General features: G+C 44.3%; 3 protein-coding genes across 3 annotated transcripts in view; 2 read left to right on the top strand and 1 right to left on the bottom strand.

The window, feature by feature from the left end:
* The window catches only part of T265_13822 (hypothetical protein), a gene marked incomplete at both ends in the record, with an annotated part of 9,716 nt that extends 9,448 nt beyond the window's left edge, over window positions 1–268 (top strand). The window contains one exon of the mRNA XM_009170664.1: window positions 119–268. Coding sequence (XP_009168928.1) covers window positions 119–268 — 150 coding nt within the window. The remainder of the gene's footprint in view (window positions 1–118) is intronic.
* Window positions 269–10,370: 10,102 nt separating this feature from the next.
* T265_05601 (hypothetical protein) overlaps window positions 10,371–19,305 on the bottom strand; it is a gene marked incomplete at both ends in the record, with an annotated part of 27,705 nt that continues 18,770 nt past the window's right edge. Inside the window, 2 exons of the mRNA XM_009170653.1 lie at window positions 10,371–11,280; window positions 15,790–16,229. Coding sequence (XP_009168917.1) covers window positions 10,798–11,280; window positions 15,790–16,229 — 923 coding nt within the window. The remainder of the gene's footprint in view (window positions 11,281–15,789; window positions 16,230–19,305) is intronic.
* T265_05602 (hypothetical protein) lies at window positions 12,999–14,886 on the top strand (the record flags this gene model as incomplete). The annotated part of the gene is made up of 2 exons (XM_009170654.1): window positions 12,999–13,023; window positions 14,711–14,886. The coding sequence occupies 2 exons, from the start codon at window positions 12,999–13,001 to the stop codon at window positions 14,884–14,886; spliced, it is 201 nt and encodes a 66-aa protein (XP_009168918.1).

Genomic DNA, 19,305 nt, shown 5'->3' with positions numbered 1-19,305 from the left:
CACCAAAGGTGCACAAGGTCTATTAACGCCCAAAACGAAATCAGGAACAGTTGTACAGCGCTTCGTATATATAGCGTAAGCGGCTATAACTTTCTGGAATTTCTGACGCGTTCTGGAGCGCCATTGGCAACCGGCATTTGGCCAATACTGGGTCATGATTGGCTGTTGGGTCCAGATTGTTGACCGATCAGATCTCGTCTTGATGCCGGACCGGCAAGCGTCCCGAATTTTGGGCCGACGTCGAGCGGGCCGGGCTTCTCGGCCGTAGCAGCGCCTAAAGACGCGCGGTATAGTGGGATCCGCGTGGATTCCTGCCTAACAATATCATTTGAGCCAGTAATGAGATTTGTGACGTGACACGACGTGGCACTGATTCGACCAAATCTAGTTATATACCGGAGAATGCCAATTTTCCCGCACTTTTAGAAGTAAAGTTATTCGCTGGATCCGCGTGGATTCCTGCCTAACAATATCATTTGAGCCAGTAATGAGATAGAAATTGTGACACGACGTGGCACCGATTCGACCAAATCTAGTTATATACCGGAGAATGCCAATTTTCCCGCACTTTTAGAAGTAAAGCAAAGTTATTCGCTGCACATGGCTCACTGAGTGAGTCAGTTGAGAAAACTGGAAGACATCCTAGGCTTCAGGAATATCACCACCGGTTTCCCGATTTGGTAGACTTGCACACCGTATCAAGTTTATCTTAAATGCTCACAAGGAGATTTCATATGTCCGCGAGAACCAGTAGTGGAAAAACTTGAACCGTGTCACATAAGAGGAAGATGTTGACACCGGAGTGGCCGAATGTGACCAACAAAATTGTTCTTTGCGATGTCCCCGAATAGAACGAACCATTACACAATACCACGATCACTCGACCCATTTGTGTCAGCACCAGAGTCAGCAATTGCCTCGTGGCACCGTTGATCTCCACAGCCTCCTTACTCCGTATCCAAGCGTCCATATCAACGGAAATCCAACAGACCTTGCTGCAAAACAAGGTTTGGAACCCCTCAGCTTGTCTAGGCAACCCACAGCATTCTTTTTTTACCAAAACAGATAAACATCTGGCTTTGTTTTACCTAAAGATTACGGGATTACAGCAGCTATAATATGGAGAATAAGAAATCTCTGTTGTTTATCTCAAAACAGATGAATAGTACAGTACAGCTACTTCTGACTGCTTGATATTTTCGTCCTATTGTATAGAACAATAAATTCATGAATGTTAATAATTTAGCCATAGCATCTTTCGGTGCACAGCTGCAATGCAACCAAACGGAAAGATGATAGCTAGCAGGTTGCTCAAGCCTAGACAGGGAGATTCGAGAGACCAGAACTGAGCTGGAATCACGGACCTTCAGGTCATTAGCTTCGTGCCACTGAGTTGTGCTGTGCTTTCATTTGTGTTTCACTTTGCCTTCATAACAGGCCTACTGAAAAATTCAGTAATAATATCGCCAGTTACCAGGAGTGTGCCTCGTGATTCAAAACGTCTTCACAACACAGGAAAGACGTCTTAAAAGCATGGATGAAATGCGATACTCTCTGTCTACTACGACCTTGAAAATGCCCACCAAAATCAATCAGAGTGGAAGTACAAACAGTCTAAACAGGCTGGGCTGCGCACAGTCACCAGGCCGTGTTAGAGAAGGAGTCATTACAAGAAGTTTGGCTAGATATGGCACAGCATTCTTACATAAAAAGAATGCAGACGTTGACGGAAAACTGAACATAGTCGTGAATATCAGAAGTAGTAACCACGATTCACCTTTGTTTACACTCGACCGAATACTACGTCAGAATCTGGTTCGTCATGCTGACGCTTGCCAGAATAGCGCCAGTGACCGACCAAATCCGGAACGACAACCTGTGTCGTTAGATAGTACAGGCATCGGATAAGAAACAGAATTAGGATACCGACTTCACTCAGCTCTGGAATCTGGGATATGGACAGTGTGCATGACCTTAATGTTCGTACCTCCTAGAGCTCGCCTTGGACAGGAAGACCAAACTTGAAAATCGACTGAAGTGAAGTTTTAACTGATGTCCCAAATTCGTGTTAGCTCTAGTTACCAGATTCGAGAACTCCCGCTTGAAGATCTGTTGTAAACGCGACCTCACGTGCCCACGTCCCGGTCACATGTCGTAAAATTGTATTTCGAAAACAATCAAACAGTCTTCTGAAGGTTGAACATTGTTGAAGGTATTGCACTTTCCTGGGATAGCGGTATTCTCGTGCGTAAAGTTACACAAACCTAGCAATTATTCTACTCTTAAACAGGTATCTAAGATGAATTCAAGGCAACTATTTTATGATCCGATGTTTTTGGAATTTTGGGCCTCCTAGAAATAATGCAGCACAGTAGCACTCACGTAAAGACGACACAAGAAACAACAATTAACTGACATTCTCATCTGCGAACTTTGCCTTAATTCGGTTGCTTCACTTTGCTAAACCCATTGTTTATTCAAGTGTAGTAGTCTGCCTATTCAGAAAACTACCTTACCAGGAGTGTGTGGCAAAGAAATAGAAATAATAACGCTAGATTGAGTATACAGTATTATAGGTCAGATAGAACAGGCTCACTAAGAACTGTTCTCTTTAAGATGGTTCGTTGTTGTCCCAGGTCAGCGAATAACTAATAATCTAATCATGGTTGTCCAGGGGTCTTCTTCTGAACAGTTCTCACTTATAATAGATTCCGAAGATAATCTGAAATGTTGTGATAGCAGAGTTAGCAAATGAGACTCGCGCGAGCGAAATCAAAAGAAAAAGTCGAAACACGTGCCCACGTTTGTACAAGTGCACGTTTTTGTAGTCTTCCGTATTCAAACAAAAAACGCCTATGCAACTGACAAAATATTAAAATGGAAACAAAACACCATGCAAGCTAGGGCGGTCCTCCTGATGGTTTCTTCCTCGCCAAAAACATGGAGGATTTTAAGTAGACAGTTCATAAAGTGGTTTCATGTGTGGAACAGTTCAAAACAAATATGCCATGGAAATAACTTTCAAACGGCATTCTGTCCGTCGGTGAAAAGATGAAGAGCACTATGCAGCTGTTTCATTTTCGTTTGGAATCATCAGCAGTGCGCATCTCACGAAACTCACAGAGCTTCGAACCCACAGCCTCCTGGCCGGTGGTTGAACAGTTAACCGTTAGCTCACGAACGACTGAACAGCAGTGTGGTTAGCTTTAACTTAGGCAGGATATGGCGCCACCCATCTTCCAATCACAGGAAGCAAATCACGTGGTTGCGGATTGACTTGCTCTACGAGCGATAACTTCCCAGGCGGAAGTTTCACCTATGTTGTGAAATTACTCTTCTTCTGAGCCACTTATAGATTGACGGTAGCGTGAGGAAATCTGGTAGTCAATAGGAATAAAACCCAGAGGAAGATGATCCATGCAAGCCAATGCTCTTCTCGGAACTAGAGGAGAGGGCCCATTGATGTTTTTCTCAAGTCCATTGAAAGGTCACTCAGGTACTGGACGATTACCGCGTGAATGGGCTTGGCCTGTGGCGAGGCATTTGTGCTTCTCAAACCACACAATTCAACTCAATAAAACAAAGGCTAGTGTTTTATAACATGTATTTTCGGCAGACGATCCGCGTTAACTCGGAAAGTGGCTGGACGCACCTGAATTATCCTGTTCGAACAGGCCAACATATTCCGTACCACTTCAATTCCTTTAAGCTGATCTCATTACAGCAGAGGTGAACACTCAGGTTTACTTAAGTAATCTGCGAGCCTAAAGTATCTGTTCAAGTAGCAAAGCCCGGAGGGAGACGTAACCAGTTTTCTTCTACGGATTATTAACAAGGCACTTGTTTATTGGCCACAATTCACTACTAGTTCATTCAAAGTTTTTAGCATTAGGAACTCGGCCTTCAAAAATTCTATTCATGACTCTGCTTCGGGTTGACCCTCCAAACAGACAACAGCTTGAAGTGAGAAATGGTTTGAAGGCTGCCGAATTGTTTCTTAAGGAAAAGATGTTATTTAGTCCTCAACTGAGCACGGAAATAGTGCTCTGCAAAAAACGGTAGGTTACATCAGGATTTGACGAATTTTTGTTGGGTGTTTTCAGCTTGATGGAAACGCCTCAAACTTATTTTGTTATGAGACTCCCGATTTTTTCGCTGTTCACATGCAGCTTGGTCCAACTAAGAAATATCACACATGCAAATTGATCACGTGAGATGTTGGTAGCTCATCGAGACGGCTTGGATCCCCTGGATGATGAATGAACAGATATAGGTGATTATGCGCACAAAACGAAGGCCCCTACATCTAGTCCCTATGTATTTATTCAGGAATGTGAGCAATGTTGAAAAATGGAAACTCAAAACAGTGATTCCACAAGAAACGGAAGGATCGGAGGCATACTGTATCACTCTTCACCAAACGTTTCTCAAATGACTCATGATCCGGGGAAGTTGGTAAGAGCAGAAAGTTTCACATCTTGAGTTCGAAAGTGTTCTGCTGAGGGGAGATTTTTTGACTCACAGTGGAATGGTGTTGTGATCAATGATGCAAACCTGGTCAACTTTTCTAGAATCACTCAGCCGAGAAGAGTTCATCTCTACCGCATCCAAACCATCACATCTCGATAGGGTTACATTGAATCAACTTGCCAGAGAAATCCTCACACACAGGTGAACGATTTTCTTCGTTTCGAATTCTAATTCCTTCTGTAGAAGTAGCACCTCGCATGATAAAATGCCGGACAATAAATTGGTACATTCAAAAGGTATTTACTATTACCAGTTGCCGAACAGGACTGACATCTGAACAGCCGGTGAGCAATCAGGTGAAAAATGCTTGGAACCGATTGAGTAGTCATCGTGTTTGAAAAAGTTCGGCGACAATCGGTAGATTTGTTGCTCGGCAACGTTTCGCTTTTGACACAAAAGCCTCGTCAGACCAAGTGACTAAGTGTTCCGAGTTCGGTCGAAGCTTAAGGCGGAGAAGCAATCAGCTAAGTCAAGCTAAATCTCCGTTGGGTGTCGGTCGAGGGATTTTTGTGGGTTACGGTGGGTGGACAAGTGGGGAAACCTACATGTGTTTGGGTCCAGCCTAGGGTCTGGTTCGGTCCACTTGATGATCCGTCTTAAACGTCGTTTGGGCTTTCTGTCTGTCTGTGTGGATGAGATAGTACTAAGATAGTTGTGTAAGAGGGATGCTGTGAACTTTGGTCGGGTTGGGATTTCCACCCCCACCCCCGTTTTTGCTAAGATGACAACCACACAGTCAAGTGTCGACTTGGCTTATCTAAGACCGTTTTCCATACGCTTGCCAGTTCCACACCCTCGATTCTGTTCACGCCCTGTTCAAAGCCTCGGTTATCAGCCGCTGTGGTGTGAATCGCAGTCCCTGTCTTAAAACTTCCGCATTCTCTAGGTCTATTCTATGTCCAGTGTATAAGGCATGTACCGCTATCGCTGAGTCTTTGACCAGCGTCTGGTATCCTTGTGCATTCCTTGGTGGTTTGTTTATCCTTCTTTTATGCTCATCAATTCTGGGGTGCAACTTTCTGGCAGTTTGTCCTATATAAACCTCAGCGCAATCTCGACCAATCTCGGAACCTAGCCACTTGGCCGGTCGACGCCTTTGTGTCAAAAGCGAAACGTTGTGCAATAAATCTACCGATTGTCACCAAACTTTTCGAAAGCTGCTTAAAACTTCCGCATTCTCTAGGTCTATTCTATGTCCAGTGTATAAGGCATGTACCGCTATCGCTGAGTCTTTGACCAGCGTCTGGTATCCTTGTGCATTCCTTGGTGGTTTGTTTATCCTTCTTTTATGCTCATCAATTCTGGGGTGCAACTTTCTGGCAGTTTGTCCTATATAAACCTCAGCGCAATCTCGACCAATCTCGGAACCTAGCCACTTGGCCGGTCGACGCCTTTGTGTCAAAAGCGAAACGTTGTGCAATAAATCTACCGATTGTCACCAAACTTTTTCGAAAGCTGTTGAGCACCTTATTATTCGCCTGACCAGATGTACTTGACAGCAACTCCAAGGTCTGTGGTAAACTTCACTCACAGACTTCATACACTGAAAGCAGAGGACATTCGTAACTGCAGTTTCGTGGTAACTTAGGTCAAAAGGACAGATTTGAGTTGCTGATATGCTCCGATCTTCTTCGAAAGACAAAATTTCATAGAACGTTTAGTTTTTAGACGCCAAAATCTAGTGGACAGGTGCAGATTTAACCCTGTTCCGTTTTTCTGAGCTTCGCCCACATCAACAGATGCTAAGCGGTAAGCGGATAAGAGGAAGATCAAATACCAGTGTCCTTTTAGAGCCCTGTTTGTAGTTTGTTAAGAGGATTCACGAGGAGAAAATCCAGACCGGTACCTGACTACCTGCATGTGCATACACATACTGTGTTTACGTGTATATACGAGGGACATCTACTCTGCTAAACCGATAAAACACACGCGATCAATAAGACCACAGCTTGATTGGTTCATTTGGGATATGGACTGTAGACGTAGGTCAGCACACGAGTGACTGTGTGGGGGTATGTACACATGATTGCCGTCCGTACGCCCAGTACAGGGGCAGTGGAGCAGAGGAGGAAACCTCCAAATTCTCTCGTTCATACACATCTACTGGTTCGTGGTGCACGCGGAAGCTACAGGAATGAAGATCGACAGTAAATGAAACGATCCGACCGGAGCCTTTTCATCAGGAACCAGTGTTCTCCGTCCTGACATGCGGGGACATTTGTCTTTTTTTCGTTTTGCATGAGAAAACTTGGTATTTTTGGCATTTTTTTCATTTCTGCTTTATTGTATGAGCTCATTTTCCCCCTCAGAGTGCCCTTTTTTCAAGTAACTTTTGAATCCTATATTATCCTTACTCTAAAACGGGTATAAAAACATGCAAATTCGCTAGTATCGAAGAGCTGGTAGTAGTTCGGAGTAGAGGTAGATCTATATTTTACGATAACATGCACAGCTATGCGGTCTCATCAGAGGGTCACCGTATCAAGGGAAATCGACTAGTTAAAATGTCTTTTGTGTGCATGATTGTGAAAATGAGCTAATAAACCACAGAGACTGTACGTGTGGTGTCGACCACAGACTGAATACTCGTAGCTCATGGTTGGAACTTTGCTTTATTTTCATGGTTACGAATTTGGAGCTGACGGCAATTCTCCAACTGCATCAGTTTGCTATCTTATTGTGTTTGCTTTTCAGACAATATCTGAAAACGAAGAAAAGTAGTCACCTGTTTTTCGCATACCTGTTTATACTTCAGTGAACATCAAATGTGTACGAACTGGTATTACGACAAAACGATGGATTCGTTGAAATCCATGCCTTTGTGCCAACCGCTCAGTCAGCTTTTCCCTGCTTACTCAGTTACCAACCCCGCACTGCAGGCATTCTTCCTTTCACCAGAAGCAAACATTTTCCATGATTTGTCATCAAGGCGACGTATGGATTAATAAGATGGCGGCACAGGTCATATCTGGAAGGTTATGCATGCACTCACCAGAGGCCTACGTTGATACTCTGACAGCTAGTGAAGGAACGAATCTTGTTATAGATAGTCACTTCTACTCGGTACCTCGCGTTCGTCGATGCGAAGGATCGGTCAGTATGACTGGAACGCCTCTTGATCCCAAATGGAGGCAAGAGCGAGCATCTAATCGTTCCTGGCCGGGGAATTTTTTTAGCTTCTACCCTGAATTTATTAACAAGGCATCGGCAGTCACTTGCTGTCATCGCAGGGTTTCAGCCCAGAACGATATCATCTACAGTGAGTATTTTCCTAGGCTTGGCTGGACTGACAGTTAGGTGGGCAACCAAACGACGTAAAAATCGGGTGAAGTACCCACCTCATACCAATAAGGCGTGGTAGCTAGAATATGATTGATTGAGACGAAGTGAACGCGAATACCCATATACCTTGAGTGGCATCGAGTAACAGTTTTATTCCAAATGCCAAATCTTCCTATTTTCGTCTCTGATTGGTAGTGTCCCTCATTTATAGGATAAGCCACTTCATCCTGCTCGTTTGAAGGCATGTTGTCATCTTTTATCTAGGAAACAAATCCGCGAGAACCGAAGACACCTAGTTCTCAAAATGGCTGAACCACTTCCCGAAAGGTAACAAGGCAATCACTTTGCTGCTGATAGGTCAACGGGAGCTTAAATGTGACGTTGGGAGTGGGCTGAAGAAGAGTTTGTTAAAGAAGCTTGCAAAAGCTCCTGCGGCTAAGACATATCCTTAAGTCGTCACGCAAAATACGTCATGTGATGATGGTCATTCCATGCCTTCAGATCGCTAACTACTAGGCTTTGTGTTCTTTTGCCCTACTCCCTGTCGTAATATGGTTGGTTCTGTGTACTCATTCTTATGATGAGACGATTTTTTTAAGAGGGGTGGCAATTGAATGTTACAAAAAAGGGTCGATGGAGGAGTGACGGTTGGATAACCCTGTTTTTTGTCATAAGCACAACTGATACACCATCCCGTGACTTCAATGACCTCTTACCTAATCGGCTTGATGTGAGGTGGTAAGTACTTCAACAAATGTTTGGAACTTCCGCGGTTTAAGTATCGATCGAAGCTCAGGGATAGAATGAAACAGTACAATTTCATGATTTCCGAGACCCAAGAAGTAGTTCTGTTTTTTTCTTGTTGTTAGACCCAGTTATCTCGGTTTATTCAAGTTTAGACAAAGAGGAAAAGGGCTCGTGCTGGCCTAGCTCAGAGACCCTCAAACAACGAACATCGGACCTGGTGCGGCTCGTTAAAATCAACTTTATCTTCCACAAAACACAGAAACCGTCGGGTAAAATTGAATGGATTTCAAACGCTCCCGTGAGAAGAACAGCGCTTCGTTCGTACCATGTGTTCTTGAACTTCGCATCTCCTAGGCTTAATGAAGTCACTTCCACTCCATATTAGTGGAGTGGTTCAACTATATGGGTCTATTCTCAGCTGACCTTCGTAAAGAATCTGTGTAACCATCCTCCTCCACTATACTACTCACTACCCAAGTACGCAGGGCATAGTATTCCTCCACAGAGCAAACCACAGGCTCACATCGCCAACTTCACCAAGGATTGGTTCCCGTTCGGTTATGTGAAAATATTAAACTAGTAAACTTGCATCCCTGATTCAACCCAGAGTGGGGAATCTCAAGACATATTAACACACCAAATGTACAAACGTGTGAAAACCGATAAGTCTGAAATCGAGTGGGTAGTTGATATGAAATGGGAGTGGAGAATAATCGATTAAAATATTGTCTAAACGCTCGTGGCAAATAGATTTATACAGGTACTAAGACGAATTGGTACCTCTTTCGATGTACACTTCCCTCGCACCCGAACTCTTCTTTTATCTAATTTTCATCAGCTTCCTCATAGTACACTCTCACTACTTCCGATTTTCGTTCCCCCCAAAAGTCGTTCCATTCGATGCGTCAGTAGGGTAGTGATGATTTGTTCCCGCCCTCCAGGGCGATCTGCTGTGCAACGGCTCCGGCCAGAGCCACACAAAGTCAGTTAAACCCGTGTGGCTACTCGTGAGTAGCTTGGCTCAAATGATTTAAAAAGACGGACGCGTCGGAAGTGGATGCAGGAAATAATAATTTTGCACCGGTAAGAGCCGATAGGAAAACCAACTAAACCCTGCTAAACTGGATCGCACACTTGAGCTTCTCCAAGAAGGAGATTTTATGCCAACTTTGCGACTATCGACCAATCTGTTCAACACTACCACGCGGAGATCTGGAGCTTGAACACCGGCACTGACAGCGGTGAACGCTGAGAGCATTCGGCATTTACATTGGGGGGTTTGTACAACGACCCGGTGACACGGCACAGGTACCCTCCGGTGTAAGGGACAAATGAGCCCCCTGACCACAAGGCGAAAAGCTGGGTGGAGGTGCCGGGGCTCGAACCCGGGGCCTTTCACATGCAAAGCGAACGCTCTACCGCTGACTACACCCCCACAAGGCGAAAAGCTGGGTGGAGGTGCCGGGGCTCGAACCCGGGGCCTTTCACATGCAAAGCGAACGCTCTACCGCTGAGCTACACCCCCGACGACCAGTTACGTGCAAAGATCTTATTTGGAAGCAACAATTCATCCTAAACGAACTAGAGGACACTTTAGCAGTGCAGGTGCTTACGTCGCGTGTTAGTTGCTCAAAATTTCAGGCTATGCCTACTTTTTTCTCCTTGCAAAGAATTGTGTCTTCACATCTCGCAGTTGCCGAAGCTTAAGCGGGAATCCAACTCAAGTTGCACCTCGAATCCACCTGTCACACAGATGGGCTGGTCGACCTGTAGCTGACCAATCTAAACAGACTGCAAAGACAAATAAATTGTTGGCTTATTGTTGTGAGTGTTTAAGAAAAAGATAGGATGGAATTGGCTCGTAATAAACAATTCATGCCTAAAATCAATGAAAACCTAACCACATGGGCAAAGGGCACTTGTTGGTCAATTCGGTAACCTTGAACGTACGTAATAATCATGAAGGAAGTGTTTCAGAGTGCGTGTTGCTGGTATCATCAGTGCGCGACAACAGGATGATGTTCCTGGGAGCGTCAAAGGCACAGACTGCAAGTAGAGCGGCACTGAGCAATGAGGGGTAGTTCGAGGGTTAAGGTGAAACTACATGGGTGTGTGAAAATAGCAGTGTACCAGTAATAATAATAGTAATATTAATAAGAACGCGCGTATAAACAATGTCTTGGGATGACAAGGTGGAAACTGGACATATGGAAGAGTGGACTGTGATAAACCGATCCCCTATTCGTGATCGAAGATGAATACCTCTTCATCCATATTAGAATCATCAGGGCGCGGGAGGTTTAGTGAGTGGGGACTGGAGACTGCCGTGTCAGTAGAGATGTGTAGCCTATGGCGGGGTGTGGAAGCTTGAATCGGCAACCGCATAGTGGTTGATGTGGTCGCTGGATGCATATGGGGCGAAATCAAACTACCAGGGTCGATATTAAGTCGATACGAAGCAGAGTGTCTTTGATGACCATTACTGGTTCCAGCGGTATACGTAGCTGTTCTTCGCCGTCCGTATTGAATGGTGTGGAAGTTGGTTGCGCGCACAGATGCACTTGTTATCGAGGACGCGGTCGACCGGCTTGCAAACTGAAAAATTCTGTTCATACATTCCAGCGGGGAGGTCACCAGAGAAACGAGATTTGACGATAAGCTCCAGACTGAATGGGCCGTATGAGTCGCTCTGCGCAAAGAATTCCACAGGGTACCGGCGGGCTGTAAGCGAAAATAAACACAGTGGTTGAAAGTTAAAGGTGGGAAATGTGGTTAGCATACATCATCGAGCTATGGTTCTGCATCAGAATATTCGTCAGAAATATAGCTCTAGAAAAATGCAAAAATCTTAAAGGAATGAGCATGTTGAATCCTAATGGACTGGTCATTGAAATCCTCATAACATCTAAAGACGCTTCACCAATGCGGACAAGGAATGGGAAGTACAACCTCGTGAAGCTAAAATCATTGTCATCATTATTGACAGTATAGACCAGCAGATACGAGTAAATATTGGGAAGAAAGGACAATTGTTGGGACTCTGTTTCAATGGTCGCCGTATCTAGTCTTATCCACGTAATTTATCAGTACCTTTAACTTCATGGCTGACATTTTGTGCGTTTCTTAACAACCGACAAACTGTAGAAATTTTGAAAATATTCATTCGCACACACTGGTCAGACGATTATGTGGGGCGAAAATACCCGAAAAGTTTCTGGGGCGTGATTGGAGGCTCAGCGGTTGCGCAAATTAAACAAACAGGTAACATAGTGTTCTGTAGACGGGTAGGGGTAACGTCATATTAGGTAGAAAGGTTCGCGAAAACGGAAACCTACAATAAAAGACAGTATATCCATAGAAATCGGTGTTTGACAATCAGTAATAATTCTTCCGATAGTATCGGTAATACCCCCCATTTATGATTCAACAAATGACGAATCTGAATAACGTGAAATCATAACAAGAGGCCTTCCCGTCGTTAGGAGGGAGATGGTGTTTGAAAGCTACCACGTTCAGTGGTACCTATCCATAGCAATAAAAGTAACTTCTACACAACAATTCTTCTAAGAAGGCTTACTTACTGTGTACTGCTCAGTAAAAAGACAAACAACTATTACAGAGCGTTCGAGATCACAATCACTGTGGGGGTGGGAGGCGATTCAGGGCTTGCAAGGCAACACATCCAGCCAACAACTATCCGAGTCCGGTTCAAAGCCTGCAGCCGAATGAATCCCAGCATTTTACAGTCTTTAGTTGAAGATCAACGCAAGCCAATGTCATTCAGTCAGAAAGTCTGATTTGCATGTCAGCAATGCAGCCGAGTAATCGAGACATTGTAAAGAAACACCGGTCACCTGACACAAGCTGGTTACGAGTCAATCAGGAGCCGAGCAAATCACAGTCAAGCGAACTCGAACACCCAGTGCAGAATTCGGAACGGCATCCGAGGCAATTGTTTGTACAATGAAAAAGGCGCAGGGATCCTGCTTAATGAAATGAAAGTTTCCGGAAGCGAACCAAGGTTTCTTCTAGATTAATTCCCGGGCTCATGACGTTTCTAAGGAAATGAGACTCATTGAGTAATAAGACAGAAAGCTATTACAAGGCACTTGTAGTTTATTATTCTAACGTTGCGAGCAAACTTAGAGGAGGAATGAACGGGGACAAAATCAACCCATGCTGATGCTATCATCTAAATCGACGTATGATTGGATTGTGTTCAATTGCTCAATATTCCTGAGCCACAAGGATTTGAGTAAGAGTTGGCTGGCAAGCTTTCAACATAATGAAGCAGGTTTAACGGATGTAAATGAACATGTTGCAGAACTGTTAGGAATTCATTATTTTCCCTAGGTGTGCAAGTAGGTATTCTGAAACGAGTAAAACTCCTATTCCCCTGAAAAAATTAGGATAACCTGTCCACACCAATAATCGTTGAAATGAGTACACCGGAGAATCACAGGGGTAAGTGGTCATTACTGGTATTCTAGTATACTTTGAGAACCTCAATCAACGCGAGCCCAGCATATAAAACAATCAATAGCTTCAGCTAGGCAGAACTTCCAGGAAGTGACAATATGCCACCTACTGGAACGGGTTGCCAGATGTCTTGTGAGGTTTCCTGCCACGAAGATGGAATAAATGGCCCCTCGATGAAGAGGTATGAGAGCAGCCGCTTTCTATACCCCGCGAATCCGTCGAGAAGTCTAGGTGAAAGAGGTTTTAAGTTTTCCGGTCGGTAGAGGGGATTAGGTCCTATAAACATAAAGCAAGATTGCGTGCACAATTTTTGTGTGAAGGTGACCCCAGAGATTTGGTTCTGAGGCAAATAATGATGCAGATCGACTCATATTGCTCGAGATTCAATAACGTGTGCATTTTTCACAATGCACTCAGAGGTTATGCAGAATCAAGCTACTTGAAGTAATCAATAGATTAAAGATATTCACTTAAGGGTTTCAAAAAGCTACAGGATATTAGACCCCAGAAGCATAAGTTTGTAATTTGAAGGTTTGGAATGCGGTCACAGATCAAGGGACATTTCCGATATTATAATAACAGGTTTTTCAGACTGATGGTTTTCAAGTAAAATAACAATTTCCATTTCAGAGCAGCAGTAAGCTGTTACCATGCACTGAGATAGATGTCTAGCTATTTTATATTCTCAGCACTCGATAGGACAGTCAATAACTGACCACGTGATGTGGTTTCCGTTACCGAAGGATGAGTGGCGATATGTCCTGTCCTGCGCCGCATTTCTACCCTTTTATTTAAAAACCTTAGTACGGAGGGAGTATGATTGGTCGAAAAACCATTAAAACAGGTTAAAATGCTTTGAATTTTCAGCGTTCAGTCTTTGCTAACCAACAAGTCATTTGGTTTCCCTTCTACTTTGGGAGGGTGGTTCATCGAATCCTGAATACGTATGGAGCTATGAATCGATTCAACAAGCAATCAGCTTACCTACAAATCCCTTCTGAATATCATGCAAGGTGTCAGTGCTTATTGGAGACTGAGTGAAAATGCATGTTATTGTGAAGTTAAACCTATATGGAGTGTTCAAAAAGCCCTAGAAGGTTTGGATTTGCTTTGTGCCGTTTTGCAGTCAATTTCTCATCACCATATAGTTAAGCGCTGTTCCAGTTGGTACCTCTGTTTCAGGACAGAGAAAACACACAGAACTGGATGACCTATTGGACTCTGGTAATGTCAATCCATAGAATGCAGAGTCGCATCCACAGACCCGAGTCGACATATATTCCTGTATCTCCGGTATGTATTTTTAGACGTTTTAGGTAAGGAGGCACAGTTACTGCTCCCTGGGGCTTCCAGGAGTGCTAGTCACATACAAACGTCCATGCTTGATGAAAATTGAGGGAATTTCATGAGTATCTGGAGAAAACATCGTTCTTTTTGGGCCACTTGTCCCGCTTGGTTTCTAGGGTACGTAATGCCCAGAACACTCGCTCATGTTCTGCTTGACTGTTTCCATCTGGCTATTCAGTCTCAAATCAATCCACCAACGCGGTGGCACCAAACTGGGTTCCGTCCCTCATCTCTCGACTCGACCACACAATTGTCCGAAAGCAGGAACATGTTCGACGTAGTGATTGTTTTTGTCCACCCATGTTCTTATTTACTGTTCCTGTAGGAAGACCCACACATTCGGGAACTCGGTCTGGAATTGATCCGACGCGGTGGATCATGACTCACTTTGCCTACGCACTGTCCGAGAACGGACTGCACCAAGCTGGAAAATTGAGGGCGGTGCAACGGCGCGCGCGCGCACAGCTCAGGCTAGCTCGACAAGACAGGCGAAGACGATAGGGAGAGCGCTCATTATTTCAGGTCGGCTGAAACACGGAGCATGCAGTGTGTCTGAAAATAAACCCCACTATAATCATGTTTAAGAAATGAAGATAGTTTGTCCCTCTTCCCAACCGTTCGAAGTATTCACAAAACCATAAATACTCCGCTCACGAGAGAAAAATAGTCGCCCAGGTCATTTGAGCCCTCTGCTGATAGACCGTTTCCCGAACAACTGGTCAACACAAGCACACATAATGTCTGGGTTTCGCAGTCTTCGTGTTCAACCCAGTCGTAGCTTATTGCCCGAACGTTCAATGCGTTTACCAACAGCTGCGGATCAAATCCGATGTCAGCGGTATACCTAAGATAAGCGCTGATAATGGTCTCCAACCAGAACGAAAAGCAGTATATTGCTTACTGATTTGTCCGCAAGAGTTGATTTAGATTTGTGTACAGCGTTGAAGCTACTGTCAGCAAGATCTTATAATAATAATCAGAACATTACAAACACAACACGGGTTGTAATTACTGGTATTGCGAACGCCTTAATTGGGGCGATTCATAAATGTGGTTTCATAAATGCGTAACTTCCACATCCTATATATATTCTTGGCGTCCAAACATATCACGCTAGAAAACCTAATGAATCCTACGGACGAATGAACAAGGTTTCCGTTGATCTAAATAGTGCTACCACTGTCCGGTTTCGTTCAGCAGCCCACCATTCAACAAGTAGGCTGGTGACTGAAAATCACTCAGCACGTCAATGACGACGGCCTTGCAGCTAAGCTTTAGTTCTGTAACTTCCAAAATTTGGAGCAGTCTAAACAACATTGGAAGACGTCCACTTTGGAATGGACCAACAACCAAAGAATCTCAAAAGTGGTAGGGGGAAAACAAGCGCAAGTTTACCGCACTCACTCGCGCTAAATGACTAGTTTCCATTTCATCACCAATGTTCGCCATACGTTGGGCCAGGAGTGACAAAGACGTCGGCGTGAACGATGATCCGGCACGCACACGACTTCCAGTCGCAGACAATCGACGTTCTACCCGGTCTCCGCCTGAGTTATCCGCGCCCGAAGGGATCGGGGAATTGATGTAGAGATCATTCGTGAAGCCAGGGAGTGGAACAGAAGAGCATCGAGGGGTCGATAAACGTGATGATGACGTAAAAATAGAATGTAATCCGAAGAAGCAACCATCTGTTCCTCTGGACACAGGCTTAACCACTGGAGGGATGACTAACGGACATAAATGGCGAGGAACGACATCGGGCATCAAACTCTGCGAATGGGTTGTCAAACTTTCGTAGACTGAAACACGTGTGGGAGAATCGAAGGTTCTCTCACCATTGTGGGCTGAAAATAAACGGAAAGGTCACTGGATCAACCACAGTGACGATCCGAAAACTTCAAAGAAACTAGTGTCGTAAAAAGAACTTAATATCACCAATGGTCGTGAACAGAGATGTTTGTACATCGTATACACCTGAGCAATTCACTGGGACGAGGAAACATTGGTGGCTTGTTGGTTGCTTTCATTAGACCAAGTATAGTCGGGTATAGAGGTATGGAGCAGCCCCAAACGGTATTTACCAAGAGAGCAGTGATTTTATCCAAGGAGCTCAGGATGTAGGGCTTGAGTCATCAACCAAGAATTGTAGCCCAAATGGGTCGATTGTTTCCGTCTCGGTTTAGATAACTTGACAGTAGTTTTGGCCTCATTCTTTTCGAGTTGCACAGCAGCTGTGTGCACACCTGTGTGCTACAGGTGTGAACGATTCGATCTGACCATAAAACCTTACCTTCAGTACAATGCCGTTGGGGTGGATGAAGCATGGGAAGCATTGACTGCTGGGCTGAGTTCCCAAAATTGGGCTCGCATTCACCACCCGACCTAGGGTCTCCAAGCAAAACAATATCAAGAGTAATACGGAATACGCCTACATCCTTACATTTCACGTTTTGGGCACCTCTCCAATCCTTGATGTGGCATTTCGTGTGCTCATGTTTACGAAGGGCGTTGAAACCAATGGTGCGTATTTTCCCAGCTCCATTGCCGACAGAGCACATAACATGTGAAAAGCATAACAAAAAACTGGAACATCCACATGAACAAACTCGGTTGCCTTGATGTCTGACATTCGGCATACATCATATGGTGATTAAGTATCTAGTTCAAACCATTCTACGGTACTCAAAAACCCTTGTCTGCCTCAAAAGAATCGAACAAGACTAACTAAAACGGTAGTAGATGGAACTGACTGCCGATAGCAAAATTTGTCACGGTATACAGTTTTTCTTAAAGTTTCTGGAAACAAGTTGGGAGTTCCGTATAACCTACGCGACAAACCACATGTTGAGGTTTGTTTGGACCCTGTGTAGTGGGAGCAGTACGCTCCATGAAAGACTGTCTGGGAGACAAGTGAGACTGATGAACCATCATTAGAACTCAAAATAACGTGCTCCTGATTGTAACATCCATTAACTTCAGAAATGCTCCTGTCTAGGTCGTAGCCACCAGAAAGCATTTCAGCTCAAGTGCCCTGGTGGCATCTTCTATGTTGACGGTGCCCGTGGTGAAAGACAAGTGTAACTAAATTAGGTCAACCAATGTTTGTAGACGCCCACGAAAGCGAAAAATATTGAAACCGGAGCCTGTAGTGCAACCTCTTCGGAAGTGAGTCAAAGCTTATGTTGAATGAAGATCTCCACAACTAAAATTCGATGGATACTTGCGGAAGGCAACAAAAACCAGTATCTTATGAAGAATATTCTCCAGGAGGGATCACATTGTACCCCCTCATTGCGAATAACAGAAAAGGTAAAAGAGGACAAATTGAATGGTTGCTTTTCGTTTAAAGTGATAAATTTCCTATAGTGGATGGGCATACAAGCTTTCCGTGTCGGCTTCTCATCCGTGTGCTATCGGATTAAAGTACAGAGTAATTATGCTTAACCACAGACCTTGTGTTGATCCACTTCAGTTTGTGACGCCTCGATACGAAACACAACACAAACGTCTGAGAAATTATCTAGGCTACTCTTATAAGTTACCTCTGCAAAAAGAGCCAAAGACGCAAACTTTAATTTTCGGGCGATAAAGGCAAGTCGCCATCAACATCTCCAATACCGCACATATCTCACGTGTTCTCGGAAGGATTCTATCAAAATTCAAGCCATCCGGGATCCATAGTGGTGAAGGCTTAGGGAGCTGCTTAGTGAAACCGACAAATGAAATTTGGCTGAGGAAAACACATGAAACAGCCAAAGTCACGAGTGGGCTTGGCAACAGTGTTGGATTGTATCACGAGACCGATCCCTCCAAGTCCATTTGTTAGGTGCAAACTAGATAAGGACGCTCTGTGCACAAGCAGTTGGGAAAACCAAATAAATTTCGTGATTATCCATACATGAGTCGATTTCTCGTCCGGACAACTTACTGTTCAGAATCTCCGCGAGTGCGTAAAAGTGAATGACTTTATCAGCGATAAAAAAGACATTCATACAGAAATATAACTCTTCTACTCCTTAAAAACCGCTTCGCGTACAGGAATTGTCTGTTCGTAGTGTTTTTTTCCTTCAATATACTGCACTTCCCTCAAAAAACAGTCCCATGCAGAAGCTCAGCTAGACTATATGAGTTTTTCCGCTGCCATTCCTTTGGGACAACAACTTCTTCAGATGGTTGTACTAGTCCTCAGGAGGGGTCATCTCAATCGAACTGCCCGTGCCATTGATCTGGAGCTATCAATCGATCAACATTTCAAACGGTTAATTTATTAAACTCAGTTAATGCCTTATCTCGATGCGCTGGTGACTCACTTTCTACTGACTTACTTTCTACTGGAATGCGCTCTGGATACAGTCGCCAAAGATCGCCATAGTTTTCACTTGTTATATAGGAACGCGTCTTCGTGATACCTTATCGTGTTCACTGGCTCTTCAGCTTTAGCTAGATGCGGAAGACATTAGACCTCAGTGGTTAGAATAACGAGAGCTGACGATCAGTACAGAGGTTTACTCATGTTGGGCCTCCAAGAAAACCCTAGAAACCGCTGCCCCTGGTTCAGAATTTAAAGACAGACCGTAAAGAGCATTTATCTTTCGAATGCATTGTGAACTAAAGGCTCAGGGTTAGGTTCCTCAACCGAAACCTTTCTCCCAGCCATACTTTGTATCAAATTGGTCATTAAGCAATGCTCGCCAGGGCCTTATACTCTTAACTTCGGCGTAGACAAGACTCAGCCTCCTAGGGCGGTCGCTCACACACTTCGAAGGCACGCACGCAGACCTGGATCTTATCCCATCGAAATACAAGCACTAGAAAACCTAAATATGTTGCCGCTTTATACCTACAAGGAGAACCTGCAAGGTCAAGCCAAAACCTCCAGTCTGCAGCTGAGTTGTGATAGGTGATATTTTTACCGGGAGA

The sequence above is a fragment of the Opisthorchis viverrini genome (assembly GCF_000715545.1).
Source record: "Opisthorchis viverrini unplaced genomic scaffold opera_v5_107, whole genome shotgun sequence".
NCBI lineage: Eukaryota > Metazoa > Platyhelminthes > Trematoda > Opisthorchiida > Opisthorchiidae > Opisthorchis > Opisthorchis viverrini.
The sequence above is the reverse complement of the archived record's forward strand: the minus strand, read 5'-3'. Positions and strand labels throughout refer to the sequence as shown.